The following is an 18,861-nucleotide window of genomic DNA, read 5'->3' as shown; positions in this document are numbered from 1 at the left end:
ATGGCGAAGCTGTATTTGACTTATACTAAAGAATTTTGTTAGTTTTTAAAGACTGTTAGGTTTCACGTTTCAATCGAGAGTATTTATTGTTTCAAGTTACATCCATGCAAACTCTTGGATGTTGATATTTATTTGTAAATTGCATTTTCGGTGCACAAAATAGATGTGGGGTGTACGCAAGCGAGTCTATCTCTGCATAATAGTACAAACTCTGTTTTATGCATGTATACATTTATATGTGTTATAGTAATTTTTAAAATGTGTTTGACATCAGCTCCAGTAGGTCGCTCTGTACGTCTTTGTATAAATCAATGCCTCGTGCATCGGGCCCCAGATACACTCTCTTTGGCACTGGAGTGCGCTTCAGTTTTCTGCAGCCGATAGAGCGCACTTGAGGCTGAGCGCAAGGTCTTATGGGGCGATAGAAGCTAATGGTGACATGAATTCCTCCCAAGAGCAACTCTCCACTCAATATGTCCACAAAGTCAAAACTTGAAGAGTATATACATTTTTTATGTCTTTTTATTAAACGTATAATAAAGCATCACAGCAAATTTCGCATCTGAGTAGCCATGTATATACAATATGTCAAGACAGCGGAGCTCTACAGTTATTCCTCCCTTGACCTCATATCTCATTTCAGATGTAACTATCCAACCCCTCATGGTCGGGTATTCTTGGGTTCCCCTCCCCTAACATGGAAGATTGAGGCACGCATATGTTTCCCCTGTAGGTGTTCCATTTTCCCGAGGTCTTCTCCCATTTCTTAGGGCGCACTCTGCCTTCGTAAATGACCTTCTGTAGTAGGGGATCTCTGTGTATAGTCATAATCTAGTGAATAGTCCCGCCCATGTGCGTGGACCCCGGCAATCAAAAATAATCTCTTAAGTTGTCAGAAAATTGCAGAACTGCAAAGATACTTAAGAGAAAATTTAAAGACAAATAATGCAGCCTATATTCACAGGCTACACTGTCCAGTACTTCAACTAGAAAATTCCACCAAAAATCCACAAACAGCAAAGCCTGTCCAGATTTCCCTTGCTTTAACAGCAAACACCCTCAGAAATGATAGAGAGGAAGGCATGGACAGACAAGCCCCATAGGCTGCCATTATGTGGCTTAAATAGGATACTGTGCCTTTAAGAGAACCTTCCAGAACTTTCTCCCAGTATTCCAGAATGCATAGCAGGTCCAACTTACTTTCAGTTCTTTTTTCCGGCTCCTGCTTACAGGACCCTGTGCATTGAGCGTTCCCTTTTTCAAGGGTTTATTGGATTTTTTTTGCACTTTTTGGATTTAAAAGTGTTCTCATTTGATTCTTGGTGTTTCCTTTTCACTTCTGTGTGTTTGTTCAGGCTTTTAGGGATCTAAAATGCCTGCTTTATTCGACAAGTGCCCAGCATGTGGAAGGAAGAAGGCCAAGACTGATCCACACGACGTCTGCATTCTTTGCCTTCCTGATGAACATGTCCCAGAAGATTGTGACATCTGCCAGGCCTTTTCTACAAGGACCCTGAGGGAAAGGCAGAAGATTAGGCTCCAAGGCCTGGAAGAGAGGTGACTGCAGGCTACAGGTGGGTCTGGGCAGGCTGGGAAGGCTCCCTCTGCCCCTGCTGAGGCCTCTTGGGGGCTCCCCAGAGGCAGGAAGACCAGCAAAAGGTCCCGGTCTCCGTCGACGTCGATAGCATCGACGACGACGTCGAGAGGGATGACGACGGTGTGTTCCCCTTCTCCCCGGGGCTCCGGGTCGAGACAGCGTGGGAGATCGACGTCGAGAGGCCTGGCTAGGCCGCCGTCAAAGTCAGCGCCGACGGCGTCGTCGACGTCGTCGTCGTCGAAGTCGAGGCATCGCTGTCGACGAAGACACCAGCGCTCGCCGTCGAAGCGACACCGCCGGTCGCCGTCGACCAGTTCGACGTCGAGGGGATCCTCGGCGTCGAGGACCGTGAGGAAGCGGTCATCGAGGAGGAAGAGTCGACCCTCGCCGTCGAGGTCGGACCGCTCGTCGTCGAGGGGGCGACGATCGTCGTCGAGGAAGAAACACTCGACGTCGAGGAGACGGCGTTCGACGCCAGAGTCGAGGGATCGCCGTTCCACGCCTGAAAAACGACGCTCGACGTCGAGCAGGAAGAGATCAGCGTCACCGAGGATCTCAACCTCCTCTAAGAGGCACAGGAGGGATTCTGGCGCCAAAAGTCACGCTGGATCTGGTGAAGGGGGTCGGAGACGTCGCTCACGCTCTGGAGGGTCTGGATCACAGGCCCCTCCCTCGAAGAAGTCATCGGGCACGGTGTACTCGGTGGTATATACACCGCCACGGCCTATGACCCCTCCTCCTCTACCGAAGGAGGCTCCTCCGGCTAAGCCGCCGCTCCCCTCCCTGCCTCCGCCGTCTCCTGCGGGGCAGCCTCCACCGCCGGTCCCTCCTCATAGGCCACCGAGGTCGGTGTCGCTGCCTCTGCTTCCGACACCTCCTAAGGGTACGCCGACCCCGAAGCCCCAGGAAAGGCCACGGAAGACACCTCCACAGAAACCGGTGGAGCGCCCACGTGCTGGGAGGTCGCGCTCGCGCTCCAGGAGAAGGGAACGTTCGCGTCACAGGTCTTCCACACGATCTAGACGGCGCCACAGGAGACACAGGTCTCGTTCACGGACCCGGTCGTCTGGGACCAGGGACTACTCCCCGACCTTGTCAGATTCGCCGGACACGAGGGTTTCACCGGTCGACGATCTGGTGTCCTTCCAGGACGTGCTGTTACGGGGTGCGGCGAAATTGGGCATTACTTTGACGGTGCCCACTCCAAAGACTTCGGTCATCTTCGAGACGCTCCATCAGAAGCATCTGTCTCGGCCGTTGCTACCACTGGTGCCGGGCCTGGAAGAACCGGCCCTGGATCTTTTCCTCACTCCAGCGGTGACTAAGGCGGCACCTTCCAGACTGCAGAAGAAGTACCGGGCTCCGGACTCGGACCCGGCCTTTCTAAGGCTGGAGCCCCCTCCAGACTCGGTGATTGTGATGGCGGCGCGCAAACAGCATGCCACCACGCCCTCCTCCACAGTTCCACCAGATAAGGAATCTAGGTGGTTGGATTCATCTGGGAGGAGAGTTTGTGGGACCTCGGCGACCTCAATGAAGGCAGCTAGTGCCACTGCCTTGTTGGGTCGGTATGACAGAGCCCTCTGGGAATCCCTTCAACAATTCGTGGAGCTCCTTCCGCGGGACAAGCGGGAGGACTTCCAGGAGGTGCTTAACGAAGGAATGTTGGTGGCGAATCAGGTCATCAGCGCTGCAGCCGACTCTTCTCTTCTGGCGGCGCATGGTTTCTGCCACGGAATAAACCAGCGACGACATGCATGGCTCCGCCTTACGTCTCTGAAACCGGACGCTCAGCAAAGGGTTGCCAATCTACCATTCTCTGGCGAAACCCTGTTCGGGAAGCACGCTGATGATGAAATGGCCCGCATGAAGGCGGAAGCTGAAACGCTCACAGCGGTGGGTTTGGAGAAACCCAAGGAGACCAAGAAGACGTACCGTTCGTTCCAACGCCGGTTCGGTGGTCAAGGCAGAGGGCGTGTCCAGTCTTCTGGACAACAGCAGCAACAACAACAGCAGCAGTTCAGAAGGCCTTTCCAGAAACGCCAGAGGGGCAGAGGCGGCCATCAGTCGGCACCAGCGACTAAGGGCCAGGCCGGGTCTAGGCCCTGAGCACTTACTTCCCCGACAACTGTTACCCGCTCCGGTGGGGGGAAGCATTCAATCTTTTCTGGCAGAGTGGAGAAAAATTACTCAGGACAAGTGGGTGCTGAATATTGTTTGCAATGGATACAGTCTTCGGTTCATCAGCCCTCCTCCACCGATTCCTCCGGTCGGCTCGCAGTATCAGCTGCGCGAGCTCCAGGCGGGGGCCGATATCCTGTTAAGGAAAAGGGCGATCGAAGTCGTACCTCTGTCTCAAAGAGGAAGAGGTCTGTACTCCCGGTTCTTTCTGGTTCGAAAAAAGGACAAGAACGAGTTCAGGCCCATTCTGGATTTGCGACAGGCAAACAAGTGGATTCGCAGAGAAAAGTTTCGCATGCTGTCGTTGCATCAGATTTATCCTCAGCTGCAACGGGGAGACTGGCTGTGTGCCATCGACCTCCAGGATGCTTACTTCCATGTGCCCATTGCACACAAACACAGGAAGTTCCTGCGGTTCCAAGTCGGCGCCAATCACTATCAATACACAGTACTGCCTTTCGGACTGAAGTCTGCGCCGAGAACATTCTCAAAGTGCATGGCGGTAGTGGCGGCACACCTAAGGAAGAACAAGGTGTTTGTCTACCCGTACCTGGACGACTGGTTGATCAAGGCCTCCTCCTTCACGGAAGCGCAAGCACACTTCCAGAAGACGTGCGTTCTCTTGAACAAGCTGGGGTTGCACATCAACATGTCCAAGTCGGTTTCGACTCCAGTCCAGTGCATTCAGTACTTGGGAGCATCCATCGATACGCTGTCAGCAAGCGTGTCTCCTTCGGAGGAGCAACGATTATCACTGCTTCGGAAGGCTCGGGCTCTCATGGCCGCTCCATCCACGACGGTGAGGACGGTGTCTTCTCTACTGGGATCGATGGCCTCCTGTATCTTCCTGACGCCACATGCACGGCTGCACATGAGACCGTTGCAAGATTGCTTGGAGGATCAGTGGGATCAGAGGAGAGGATCTTGGGACGACAAGATATGTCTATCTCTGCATGCTCTTCAGTCTCTGAAGTGGTGGTGTTCAGCGGAGAACCTCCTCAGAGGGGTTCCCTTCCACAAGGACATTCCCGCTCAGGTTGTCGTGACGGATGCTTCTCTCCAGGGCTGGGGAGCGCATTCCGGAGACCTACAGATTCAAGGGACGTGGTCCCCGACGGAGTCCACGTACCACATCAATTTCCTGGAACTCAGAGCTGTTCACTTGGCGCTGAAGGCTTTTCACCCGTCCTTCCAGACCGACTCTCTACTTGTGCAAACGGACAATACGACCACGATGTATTACCTCAACAAGCAGGGAGGATCGAGGTCACGCACCCTGTCGCAGGAGGCGCAGGCGATCTGGCGTTGGCTTCTGGCTCAAGGACTGACGATAACGGCTACCCATCTGCCAGGTGTGCAGAATGTTCAGGCAGACGCACTGAGCAGACTGATTCAGGAAAACCACGAATGGGTCATAAACAGCAAAGTGCTAGGAGAAGTCTTCGCAAGGTGGGGGACTCCAGACGTAGATCTGTTCGCCACCGCCGAAAACAGCAAATGCCGAGGCTTCGCCTCCAGGTACTACCAGCCAGGGATGCTGGGGAACGCGTTATGGATCGACTGGTCGGACAGTTTTCTGTACGCTTTTCCACCCATTCCCCTGATTCCGACGGTTCTCATCAAGCTGTCCCAGTCCAGGGCGCGGATGATACTGATTGCCCCGGAATGGCCCAGACAGTGGTGGTTCACGGACCTGCTTCACCGGTCTCTCCTTCCTCACATTCGGCTGCCGTGCAGGCCGGACCTTCTCACGAAGTTCGGGGGGCTGATGTTGCACCCCAACCTCTCGTCTTTGAGTTTGGCAGCATGGCTCCTGAGTTAGTGCAATATGGTCATCTGAATCTCCCTGCAGATTGTATGGACATACTGAAGGAGTCTAAGAGACCTTCCACTAGGACTTCCTATGCTTATAAGTGGAAGAGATTTTGTATCTGGTGCAGGTCTAAGAACTATGATCCTACGACTTGTAAGGAAGATGTCATCCTTCCGTATCTTCTACATTTGGCGCAGTCTGGCCTTAATGTCCATTCTATTAAGGTTCATCTTGCTGCATTGACTGCCTACAGGAAATGCCCTTCGCAGACTTCCTTCTTCCAGATCCCTGTGATCAAAGATTTCTTGGAAGGCCTGAAGAAAGTGTTCCCTCCTGTCAGGCTTCCTTCGCCTTCATGGGAATTGAATGTGGTGCTATCCAGGTTGATGAAGGAGCCTTTTGAACCTATTCATAAGGCTTCGTTACAGCACCTGTCCTGGAAGGCGGCGTTCCTCGTGGCCATTACATCGGCCCGCAGGGTGAGTGAAATTCAGGCGTTGTGTTGCCAAGAACCTTATACTGTATTTCATGCTGCTAAGGTTGTTATGCGTACTCACCCTAAATTTCTTCCCAAGGTTATTTCTGATTTTCATGTCAACCAGACCATAACTTTGCCTACGTTTTTTCAGAATCCTTCATCTCCAGCGGAAAGGTCGTTACATTCCCTGGATGTTAGGAGGGTCTTGAAATGTTATCTGGATAAGACCAAAGATATTCGTAGGTCTGACCAATTGTTTATCAATTATGGATCTGTCAGGACGGGTCTTGCGACCTCTAAGCAGTCTATCTCTAGGTGGATTGTGTCCTGCATACAGTTATGTTACCAAAAAGCTAATAAGACCTTAGGAGGTAAGCCTAAGGCTCATTCCACCACGGGCAAAGCTGCCACGACAGCTTTGCTCCGTAATGTTCCGATTGCAGAAATCTGCAAGGCGGCCACTTGGAAGTCGGTTCATACCTTTGCTAAGCATTACTGCCTGGACACGGATGCCAGGGCAGACGCTCAGGTTGGGCAGGCTTCGCTGCGGAATCTGTTTGCACAATAGTGGCGTTAACTCTTCTTTCTCCACCGCCGCTTTGGTGTGGGGATGGGCTTGCCATTCTATTCACTAGATTATGACTATACACAGAGATCCCCTACTACAGAAGGAGTAGTTTCTGTCCTGTAACTCCAGTTCTGTAGTAGGGGTATCTCTGTTATAGTCATAAGCGCCCTCCCGCCTCCCCGGTGGAGAGAAATGTTCATTTAAGGAATGCGACAGGTCTGGCGTGTTACGCCTTCAAAAAGAACTGAAAGTAAGTTGGACCTGCTATGCATTCTGGGATACTGGGAGAAAGTTCTGGAAGGTTCTCTTAAAGGCACAGTATCCTATTTAAGCCACATAATGGCAGCCTATGGGGCTTGTCTGTCCATGCCTTCCTCTCTATCATTTCTGAGGGTGTTTGCTGTTAAAGCAAGGGAAATCTGGACAGGCTTTGCTGTTTGTGGATTTTTGGTGGAATTTTCTAGTTGAAGTACTGGACAGTGTAGCCTGTGAATATAGGCTGCATTATTTGTCTTTCAATTTTCTCTTAAGTGTCTTTGCAGTTCTGCAATTTTCTGACAACTTAAGAGATTATTTTTGATTGCCGGGGTCCACGCACATGGGCGGGACTATTCACTAGATTATGACTATAACAGAGATACCCCTACTAACGAACTGGAGATACAGGACAGAAACTACTCCTTCTCAGACATCATGCACCAATCCATGTCTTTCTTCCATTCTGCTAGCGTTGGTGGTATAGATGCCCCCCCATCTCCGGGCCATATTCCATTTAGCGATTATTGTCCCCAAAGTTGCCCAGTTGGGCCTGCTCAAAACTATTCATTACAATCCCGCCACCCCTCCCTCCTTTTCGCATCCGCTCGCTTCCAAAAAGTAAACAATCTGTGAGGCTTTAAAATCACCTTCATGCTGGCAGCGTGTCTCTTTTCGCCGACCAAAAACCAATTAACAAAACAAGATGCTGACACACTCCCTTTCCAAGCTACATAAACCATTAAACCCTAAGAAACATAAGGCACGCTCCCTTTCAAATATGTGTAAAGCATACAATAAATAAACACCTATAACTAAGACATGCAGCCGTTCATCTCGTATATCCCCACATTTGTTGTCCTTTAAATGTAAAATTCTCTACAACATAGCTTAAAAACATTGCCTGTGCAACTTCTTCTACTCTTAGAGCTGAGATTCCCATGAAAGTCTTACAGTCTGAATTCAGCACCTGAGCATAATAGGACGGAATGTATGAAGCTCGGTGGTTATACTGAATCAGAAGCTATCTATGTTATGCCATCTATTAATGTAATAACTGCACTTTCACAATTGCTTTATTAACCTTCCTGCTTTCTCAAATTTGCTTGAAAATGCACGATTTTTCTTCTTTTTTTTCAAAATTTTCTTGGGGGGTGTTATCCCCCAAACCCCCCTTTTGGGGTTCGGGCTCGCTCGCTGCGCTCGCTCGCTACGGTGCTGTATGCAAATCATTTTGCGCCCCACCACTTTAAAATCTCACCCACTGCCCCTGGCAGGAATGGAACCGAAACAGGACTCTTAAACCCCTGCTTACTTCCAATAGTTTGCGCTCATGCTGCGCGTTAACGAAAATAATTTGAAGTGTGGCTCAGTAGGCAAACCCTGCGTTGTCATCGTAGGTCAAAGGGTGCGGTATGTCACTGGTGTTTTGGTAAATCGACGTCATTGTTTTTAAAACTCATTGACTTTTTGGTGCTTGGGGGTATCTGCAGTGCATTACGTCTTTCCCGGTTAAACAAAATCGGGAGATAATAAGATCGAGTGCATTGAAGGGCTGACATATTTTAAAATAACTCATTCTCAGACAGTCTAGACGTGTGTCCTGTGAGTTGCGGCTGCTTAAGGTCACACCCAGGATGTCTGCTTTGGCCATTCTCCTATCACAATTTCAAGTCCTGCAGCACAATAATAAACCTGCATTAAAAAAAAGCTACAATTTTATGATTTGGCCGCAGGGACTTGCGAATTCCAAAAAGTGCTTGTCTTAGTGACAGCATCGCGCACCATTCCGTCAGTGCCAGCCCTGGATGTGGTTGCTAGGCAGCGGCCCTGATGTGTCAGAGGGGCCTCTGATTCGCCGAGCCGCTGCAGACACATGGTAAGAGGACATTCAGCCTATCGGCACGTGGGACCGCTGCACGCCGGCTGCATACTGCTGCGGGTGGGCTTAGATGCGCTGGGAGGGACCCACGCCGCGGGACCTGTGCTGCCGCTGGCGCACACCGGAGAGCACAGGTAGACGTAAACCAGGAACATTCAGGTGGGGTTAGGGAGGTCTGTGCGGCGCCGACAGAGATGTGCTGTCCTGATTTATGCCGTTATTTACGGAAAGCGGTGAACAGGCAACAGAGCACAACAGTGTACCAGAAGTATTTGCACAAATCCAGACTTTCACCCACACGAGTTACGACACACTTCGAGTGTCATGAAAAGCTGGAATGGGTGTGTGGACGGGTTCTCCATCAAACACGTCGCATTTCTGAATTCGCACATCTAGCAGTTTAAAACTTTGAATGAACCAGGGACAACTTTCAAATACTTTCTATTGAACGAAACTAGTTGTGTTATTGTATTGGCGTAAGTATAGCGCAGCCTAGGATGTTTGTGGCATTGTAGTTTATCCCCCGACCAGAGCGCTCATGTGGACTGGCTGGGGATTCCATCAAGCGTTGTGTGAGGCGAGTTCAGTGAGTTCAGTGCAGCCCCTGAAATGGAAAACCTGAAGTGCAGGTGCCCTGTGCCCTTTGCCCGCGAATCTGATTGTTTCCAAGACGTGTCCGTGCTCAGACCTGCAGGTGCGCTCCCTCTCAAAATAAAAGAAAAAGTGAAGTCACGGGAAGATCCCGACAGCAGAAGTAATCAAGATGTAATTCTTCTGTAATAGAAATTTCACAGAATGCCGCTTTTGTATTTTACTTTTTACTGAGCCGTCCAAACAGTAGACAAAATGTGCCGGTAGGATGGACGAAAGGAATACATTTGTAAAACTGCAACAGTGGGAATTCTACTTAACACAGGCTTTTTTAATTCCCATACATTTTGCATTTCAAAGATATATAGTTAGTGACAAATTGTTATTATTTGCTGGTGATCGTTTTTCATGCATCTTTGTTCCAGGTACTGTTTAATGAGTGTTAAAGGCTGCTTCACTGATTTCCACATAGACTTCGGAGGGACATCTGTGTGGTATCACGTTTTCCGTGGAGGAAAGGTAAGTTAGTGAACGAGACCATGTACAATGACTACACAGGTCACGTGAATATTTTTATGCAGCATTTTAGGAATCTGCCTGTCATTTTACAAATGTTTAGCCTGCACAACATACATTTAAAATGTAATGCCTTGTTGTAACTAGCATAAGCCTACGTTTTAATGTGCCTAATGTGCTAGGAAGTACATTAAACTACCTTTAATGAATATGTTTTAATTCAAAGAAGCATAATTTTATTGATAACTATATTTGTTATTGTTAATTAGCATTTTCATGACTAGCATAAGCCTACCTTTTAATGTTCCATAGTGTGCTAGGAACCACATTAAGCTACCTTTAAAGAATTTTTTTTAATTTATAGAAGCATCATTTTATTGCTATTATTATTAATTAGCATGTTCATAAAGCACAGTCTGCCGTTAGTGTGACACTGCAGAACCTTTTCGGTAGTTCTGATGTTAACAAGGTCGCTGTTAGCAAGCATGTCTGATTGGAAGCAGAGACATATTGCATACTTTTTTTGTACAATAAGGAGTGGACATTAAATTCACAATCGTCTATGTGCCAGTCTGTCTGCTTCAAAGACTATAATCGCCAGTAAATGGACTGGCACTTTGTCCTCTGACTCTGTAATGCTATTGTGAATTGTTTTTAACTACATCCAGTGATTGTTTATTCCTTTATTTGTATGTTTAATGTACTCTTTTATGGTTATTGAAGATAACCGAATAAAGAATATTTGACTGACTGGACTGGCCAATCAATTTGTGCAAGATATAAATGTGTCAGGATGTTTTCCAGTTTTAAGGGCACCCAGTACCTACACCAGAAAGGCAAAGGCACCAAATTTCTAAAACTGGGGTTAAAATGGAAAGGTGAGCCTTAAAAGGACAGGTGGGCATAATTATTTTTTTCTGTAATTGGATAGCGAAAGCAGATTACCGCAGAGCTTAGGTTTTGCAGTATCAACTTCATCTGTGGAAAACCTAGCTCATATTGTGCGATGCTGTTACAGTTGAGGAATGAAGAATTGTATTAATTCCGTTCTTCCATTTTCACAGCAGTGTAAAAATGTTTTAATACTTTGGACATGCAACTGGCTAGTAGTTCGATAAGATTGTTAAAAACGATGTCAGTAAACCTGAATGTTAGAAATTTGAAGTCAGACCTTGTCTCAGGATAATAGCAACCATCTATCAGAAAGGGTGTCAATACGTTTCTAATCAATGAAGCATACAAGTTAAAGCTATTAGTCAAAGACATTTTTTTTACAGGCAGTGAAATTGAATTGTGAAGTGATCGTGGATTTAGTTAATTGTTTAATGGTTTAGTTTAATTTTTCTGATCTTATGTGTATAATTTTGTGTAATGTTATTATTAACTGTATACACAAGGACGTTCATCCTAATTTCAAGAGGACAGGAAACTAATAGTTAGGTAAGGTAACAGAATCCTGCAGTGGATTACAGACTGCAGCTGACAACAGCCTCCCCTTTCCCTCACTCCCTTTGACACTAATATAGATGCTGCCTTTAGCACACTCTCACAGACACTGATATAAATTAGGTTGAAGAGGAGCACTTTCCTTATTAAGGAGTTTTGCAGCGTGAATCTTTTCTGGATTCACATGCTGTGCATTATTCCACCATCTAGTGGTGGGGTCCAGAACTCCCCTCTTTTAGTATTCTCTTTTTTTCATTTTAATTGTTGGACATCGACTGACCTCACCATTTAGCGTTTGGTTCCGCCTTCTCCTGACATCAGATGCCCGTCCTGGAAGCCTCTGCACGAGGTCGCCATCTTCAAATTCTTTGTCCACCGTTGGGTGTGGGAGCATTGCTTAAGGCTCTCCATTTGTTGAAAGAAAGAAGAATAAAACAAAGGATCATCGAAGACTAAGTTGAAGTCCCATCAGGGGAAAATCATCATAGCAGTCGCAGCAGCCACTCATTGCCACCAAAAGACACAGTAGAAGTAGGAGGAGCATGTGACCGGCCGACGGTAGAAAGTCGTAGAATGCATTGGCAGAGGCCCCCCTGCTCAAAACAGTCATACGCACTTCCTTGTTCTGCAGCCTGTATGGAGAACATGCTCAACCCTCCAGCCCCTGGCTGAGCGCCGTGTCAGCGTTGTGATCAGCTTAGGGGAGGGAGCCTGGCGGCCTGATTGCTGTTCCTGTCGGAGGCAGGAGAGCAGAGAAGACGGGGGACCCGGCCTCGAGGTAAGTTTTTTAAATTGCTTTCGGAATGGAGATTAGTCTCTTCAGATAACTGTATTCTCAACATCATCCAACATGGCTATTGCATAGAACTTGTAAAATACCTCGCAAAATGGGAGACAAAGAAAATGACCCGTACAAGAGAACAAAAAACCTTTCTTTCTACACCGTAAAGTGTGGGAATTGTTACAGTAGGAGACAATAGAGAGAGCCACCACAGGGAAGAAAGCGTCCAAAATCGATGTGCAGCTCTTGAATCCAGAAAAGATTCATGCTTCAAATGAAATGCTTACTTACTGGTAGTAGTACTTTTGCAGCTCGAAGAATTTTCTGAATTTACACGTGACCCACGTGGCTCCCTAGGAAATGAGGTGAGGCAAAGTTTACAAGGGCATACATGAGGTACAAATCAAGAGGAAGCCTACATAACTTTGAACGGACAGACAATAACCAAAAAAAAGAATCTGAAGATGATGACCATGTGCAGAGGCTTCTGAGACAGGCTTCTGATGTCAGGAGAAAGGAGAAAATAACAGGAGTAGACCCATTAACCCAGGTGAGACCGGGTGAATAGTGTAGCAATACAACAATGTCTCAACTGGGAATTGTTTAACAAGGGCTGTGTAATAATTAGTACACATCATAAGGACCAGGAGAAAAAAGAGAAGGAGACCACAAGGGAAGGGTGAAGTGAACCAATTATTATTGTAGGTAGTTATAACAGCACTACATTACAATTAAAATGTATGGTAACTATAACAATAGGTTGTTGTAGATTACCCAAATCTACAACCACCTAATGTATATAATTGTCTTGTACTATTGACCACATTCTGTTACTTTGTATCGCTGTTCAAGCTGTTGTTTCTTCACCTTGTGTCACTGCGCCGTCACTTGTCACTAGCACGCCCAGTGCCCACTTGTGTGTTATTGTCACTATACATTTTAAATTGTAATGTAGTGCTGTTATAACTCGTGTAAAAAAGAGGGAGGCCCCTTACTCATCCGATACGGGACAAGGGGAATTAGAAACCAAAAAATAAAAAGTCCCAATTGGTCACGGACCAAAGATTATCAGAGACCTATAGATACAGGTATACAACTGTATATTCAAGAAACTCAATTTAGACTCATCAATATATCTATACATTCAAGCATTAATGTGTAATTAGAAAACAAAATTTCATAAAGCACCAACAACAAGACAGTCACAAATTATTGCAAAAGGAATTCATACTTCTCCAGTATTGGGGTGTCTTTCATAGATTCACATGCCTAAATCATTCCCCGTCGTCGGAGTGGGAGTCCCACGGTATATAAAAAAGCAATAAAATGCCTGTAATAACCAAAAAACCTCGGTAATAACCAACCAGGAAGTAAAGTAGCCCTAAGCTACAGGAGCAAAAACTCCCACACTCATGACTATCCTAGTCATTTTGTATAGACCAAACTGCAGCCAATCAGGCGACAGCACCCACCAGAATGTTCTCCTCAGAGGCTCAGGCTCTCAGATTTTCTACCGCACGTCGTGTGAAGGGAGTCTCCCTGAGCTCTGCTCAGTTTCTTCTTACTTTGGTTGGTTTTTTACCTTCTAAATATGTCTACTTCAAAATCCCTTTTTAGGGCTCGGCCTACATCCCACGAAGTGGGTGTGGCTTCAGAGTCCTGTAGAGAGCAATCCGACAAGGTAACCTAGACATTCCAGAGAAGCGCGTGAATTCTGTGCGTTATTTATGGCAGCTGCATGTTAATTGGCCATCACATGGCTGTGTTTTTACAAGGCAGCACGCAATAGGCCATAGTCTGTAGAGTTTCTCCACTTCCTACATATTCCGTGCGAGGACGCGCACCAGAAGGCTATAATTCATCAATTACCAGCTGTCAGGGGCCGCGGTAATTGAATCCAGATGGTGGGCGCGCGTGCACCATTCTTTGCTGTCTGCTCTTGGAAGGTGTCAGGACTGGATGATGCTGGGCGCGCGTCCACTCCAGCCTCTCCTCCTGGGCCTCGGCTCGGCAGAGGTGCGTTCCTCGAAGGCTGCTCGGGAGTCTGCCGGGTCAGGCACAATATGTTTTTTGTTGAAATCTGCAAGTTATGCAACTGGTTGCGGTTTGCGTGCAAGTACATTAACGGAAAGCGCCACTGGCGCGGAAACACAAAACAATGATGTGTCCATGAACATAAGTGAAAACAGAGCAGTAAATAATGAGGCAGTGACGTGGTTGCTAGAAAGCAAAATCACTTGTTAGCAGTGCTTAATTTGTGCCATAATAAGTGCCAGGGCCCAAGATATTTCTGAGGAGGCCACTGCTGCTTGCCCTACTTCAGGCCACTGCCAGTGATGCCAAATACGAGAACCAACGGCACCTACTATCCAGTGTAGGACTTAAAAAAACAAGTGTGTATAACCAGTCATGCATCTACTCAGAGTGTGAGTGCAGAGTAGTGAGTGCAGAGTAGTGAGTGCAGAGTCGTGAGTGCAGAGTCGTGAGTGCAGAGTAGTGAGTGCAGAGTAGTGAGAGCAGAGTAGTAAGAGCAGAGTAGTGAGTGCAGAGTAGTGAGTGCAGAGTAGTGAGTGCAGAGTGCAGAGTGAGTGCAGAGTAGTGAGTGCAGAGTAGTGAGTTCAGAGTGCAGAGTAGTGAGTGCAGAGTGCAGAGTAGTGAGTGCAGAGTGCAGAGTAGTGAGTACAGAGTAGTGAGTGCAGAGTAGTGAGTGCAGAGTAGTGAGTGCAGAGTAGTGAGTGCAGAGTAGTGAGTGCAGAGTGTGAGTGCAGAGTAGTGAGTGCAGAGTTGTGAGTGCAGAGTAGTGAGTGCAGAGTAGTGAGTGCAGAGTGCAGAGTGGTGAGTGCAGAGTAGTGAGTGCAGAGTAGTGAGTGCAGAGTCGTTAGTGCAGAGTAGTGAGTGCAGAGTAGTGAGAGCAGAGTAGTGAGTGCAGAGTAGTGAGTGCAGAGTAGTGAGTGCAGAGTAGTGAGTGCAGAGTGTGAGTGCAGAGTGAGTGCAGAGTAGTGAGTGCAGAGTAGTGAGTTCAGAGTGCAGAGTAGTGAGTGCAGAGTACAGAGTAGTGAGTGCAGAGTAGTGAGTGCAGAGTAGTGAGTGCAGAGTAGTGAGTGCAGAGTGTGAGTGCAGAGTAGTGAGTGCAGAGTTGTGAGTGGAGTGTGAGTGCAGAGTAGTGAGTGCAGAGTAGTGAGTGCAGAGTGCAGAGTGGTGAGTGCAGAGTAGTGAGTGCAGAGTAGTGAGTGCAGAGTGTAAGTGCAGAGTGTGAGTGCAGAGTAGTGCGTGCAGAGTAGTGAGTGCAGAGTAGTGAGGTCAGAGTGCAGAGTAGTGAGTGCAGAGTTGTGAGTGCAGAGTAGTGAGTGCAGAGTGTAGAGTAGTGAGTGCAGAGTAGTGAGTGCCGAGTAGTGAGTGCAGAGTGCAGAGTAGTGAGTGCAGAGTAGTGAGTGCAGAGTAGTGAGTGCAGAGTGTGAGTGCAGAGTAGTGAGTGCAGAGTTGTGAGTGCAGAGTAGTGAGTGCAGAGTAGTGAGGCAGAGTAGTGAGTGCAGAGTAGTGAGTGCAGAGTGCAGAGTAGTGAGTGCAGAGTAGTGAGTGCAGAGTGTGAGTGCAGAGTAGTGAGTGCAGAGTGCAAAGTAGTGAGTGCAGAGTGCAGAGTAGTGAGTGCAGAGTGCAGAGTAGTGAGTGCAGAGTAGTGAGTGCAGAGTGTGAGTGCAGAATAGTGAGTGCAGAGTTGTGAGTGCAGAGTAGTGAGTGGAGAGTAGTGAGTGCAGAGTAGTGAGTGCAGAGTAGTGAGTGCAGAGTAGTGAGTGCACAGTAGTGAGTGCACAGTAGTGAGTGCAGAGTAGTGAGTGCAGAGTAGTGAGTGCAGAGTGCAGAGTAGTGAGTGCAGAGTAGTGAGTGCAGAGTAGTGAGTGCAGAGTAGTGAGTGCAGAGTAGTGAGTGCAGAGTGCAGAGTAGTGAGTGCAGAGTAGTGGGTGCAGAGTAGTGAGTGCAGAGTAGTGAGTGCAGAATTGTGAGTGCAGAGTAGTGAGTGCAGAGTAGTGAGTGCAGAGTAGTGAGTGCAGAGTAGTGAGTGCGGAGTGTGAGTGCAGAGTAGTGAGTTCAGAGTGCAGAGTAGTGAGTGCAGAGTAGTGAGTGCAGAGTGCAGAGTAGTGAGTGCAGAGTAGTGAGTGCAGAGTGCAGAGTAGTGAGTGCAGAGTAGAGAGTGCAGAGTAGTGAGTGCAGAGTAGTGAGTGCAGCGTAGTGAGTGCAGAGTTGTGAGTGCAGAGTTGTGAGTGCAGAGTAGTGAGTGCAGAGTGCAGAGTAGAGAGTGCAGAGTAGAGAGTGCAGAGTAGTGAGTGCAGAGTTGTGAGTGCAGAGTAGTGAGTGCAGAGTAGTGAGTTCAGAGTGCAGAGTAGTGAGTGCAGAGTGAAGAGTAGTGAGTGCAGAGTAGTGAGTGAATGCAGAGTAGTGAGTGCAGAGTGTAGAGTAGTGAGTGCAGAGTAGTGAGTGCAGAGTGCAGAGTAGTGAGTGCAGAGTAGTGAGTGCAGAGTGCAGAGTAGTGAGTGCAGAGTTGTGAGTGCAGAGTAGTGAGTGCAGAGTAGTGAGCGCATAGTAGTGAGTGCAGAGTAGTGAGTGCAGAGTAGTGAGTGCAGAGTAGTGAGTGTGCAGAGTGAGTGGGCAGAGTGGTGAGTGCAGAGTAGTGAGTGCAGAGTGCAGAGTAGTGAGTGCAGAGTAGTGAGTGCAGAGTAGTGAGTGCAGTGTGCAGAGTGAGTGTGCAGAGTGAGTGTGCAGTGAGTATGCAGAGTAGTGAGTGCAGAGTGCAGAGTAGTGAGTGCAGAGTAGTGAGTGCAGAGTGTGAGTGCAGAGTGCAGAGTGAGTGTGCAGAGTTGTGAGTGCAGAGTGCAGAGTGAGTGTGTAGAGTGAGTGTGCAGAGTGAGTGTGTAGAGTGAGTGTGCAGAGTGAGTGTGTAGAGTGAGTGCAGAGTGCAGTGTGAGTGTGTAGAGTGAGTGTGCAGAGTGGTGAGTGAGTGTGTAGAGTGAGTGTGCAGAGTGGTGAGTGCAGAGTGGTGAGTGCAGAGTAGTGAGTGCAGAGTGCAGAGTAGTGAGTGCAGAGTAGTGAGTGCAGAGTAGTGAGTGCAGAGTAGTGAGTGCAGAGTAGTGAGTGCAGAGTAGTGAGTGCAGAGTAGTGAGTGCAGAGTAGTGAGTGCAGAGTAGTGAGTGCGGAGTGTGAGTGCAGAGTAGTGAGTGCAGAGTAGTGAGTTCAGAGTGCAGAGTAGTGAGTGCAGAGTAGTGAGTGCAGAGTGCAGAGTAGTGAGTGCAGAGTAGTGAGTGCAGAGTAGTGAGTGCAGAGTAGTGAGTGCAGAGTAGTGAGTGCAGAGTGCAGAGTAGTGAGTACAGAGTTGTGAGTGCAGAGTAGTGAGTGCAGAGTAGAGAGTGCAGAGTAGAGAGTGCAGAGTAGAGAGTGCAGAGTAGAGAGTGCAGAGTAATGAGTGCAGAGTTGTGAGTGCAGAGTTGTGAGTGCAGAGTTGTGAGTGCAGAGTAGTGAGTGCAGAGTAGTGAGTTCAGAGTGCAGAGTAGTGAGTGCAGAGTGAAGAGTAGTGAGTGCAGAGTGCAGAGTAGTGAGTGCAGAGTAGTGAGTGCAGAGTAGTGAGTGCAGAGTAGTGAGTGCAGAGTAGTGAGTGCAGAGTGCAGAGTAGTGAGTGCAAAGTAGTGAGTGCAGAGTGCAGAGTAGTGAGTGCAGAGTAGTGAGTGCAGAGTTGTGAGTGCAGAGTAGTGAGCGCATAGTAGTGAGCGCATAGTAGTGAGCGCATAGTAGTGAGTGCAGAGTAGTGAGTGCAGAGTAGTGAGTGTGCAGAGTGAGTGGGCAGAGTGGTGAGTGCAGAGTAGTGAGTGCAGAGTGCAGAGTAGTGAGTGCAGAGTAGTGAGTGCAGAGTAGTGAGTGCAGTGTGCAGAGTGAGTGTGCAGAGTGAGTGTGCAGTGAGTATGCAGAGTAGTGAGTGCAGAGTAGTGAGTGCAGAGTAGTGAGTGCAGAGTGTGAGTGCAGAGTGCAGAGTGAGTGTGCAGAGTTGTGAGTGTAGAGTGAGTGTGTAGAGTGAGTGTGCAGAGTGAGTGTGTAGAGTGAGTGTGCAGAGTGAGTGTGTAGAGTGAGTGTGCAGAGTGGTGAGTGAGTGTGTAGAGTGAGTGTGCAGAGTGGTGAGTGCAGAGTGGTGAGTGCAGAGTAGTGAGTGCAGAGTGCAGAGTAGTGAGTGCAGAGTAGTGAGTGCAGAGTGCAGAGTAGTGAGTGCAGAGTAGTGAGTGCAGAGTAGTGAGTGCAGAGTAGTGAGTGCAGAGTGCAGAGTAGTGAGTGCAGAGTAGTGAGTGCAGAGTAGTGAGTGCAGAATTGTGAGTGCAGAGTAGTGAGTGCAGAGTAGTGAGTGCAGAGTAGTGAGTGCAGAGTAGTGAGTGCGGAGTGTGAGTGCAGAGTAGTGAGTGCAGAGTAGTGAGTTCAGAGTGCAGAGTAGTGAGTGCAGAGTAGTGAGTGCAGAGTGCAGAGTAGTGAGTGCAGAGTAGTGAGTGCAGAGTAGTGAGTGCAGAGTAGTGAGTGCAGAGTGCAGAGTAGTGAGTGTAGAGTAGAGAGTGCAGAGTAGTGAGTGCAGAGTAGTGAGTGCAGTGTAGTGAGTGCAGAGTTGTGAGTGCAGAGTTGTGAGTGCAGAGTTGTGAGTGCAGAGTAGTGAGTGCAGAGTGCAGAGTAGAGAGTGCAGAGTAGAGAGTGCAGAGTAGAGAGTGCAGAGTAGAGAGTGCAGAGTAG

At 48.2% G+C, this 18,861-nt stretch overlaps 1 protein-coding gene across 8 annotated transcripts in view; it reads left to right on the top strand.

The window, feature by feature from the left end:
- KDM2B (lysine demethylase 2B) overlaps positions 1-18,861 on the top strand; it is a 1,129,854-nt gene that overhangs the window by 338,541 nt on the left and 772,452 nt on the right. For all 8 annotated transcript variants that reach the window (XM_078667529.1, XM_078667528.1, XM_078667527.1 and 5 more), the window contains one exon: positions 9,791-9,884. In XM_078667529.1, the coding sequence (XP_078523655.1) occupies positions 9,791-9,884 (94 nt within the window). The remainder of the gene's footprint in view (positions 1-9,790; positions 9,885-18,861) is intronic.

Source organism: Lissotriton helveticus, chromosome 11, assembly GCF_964261635.1.
Source record: "Lissotriton helveticus chromosome 11, aLisHel1.1, whole genome shotgun sequence".
Taxonomy (NCBI): Eukaryota; Metazoa; Chordata; class Amphibia; order Caudata; family Salamandridae; genus Lissotriton; species Lissotriton helveticus.
The sequence above is the reverse complement of the archived record's forward strand: the minus strand, read 5'-3'. Positions and strand labels throughout refer to the sequence as shown.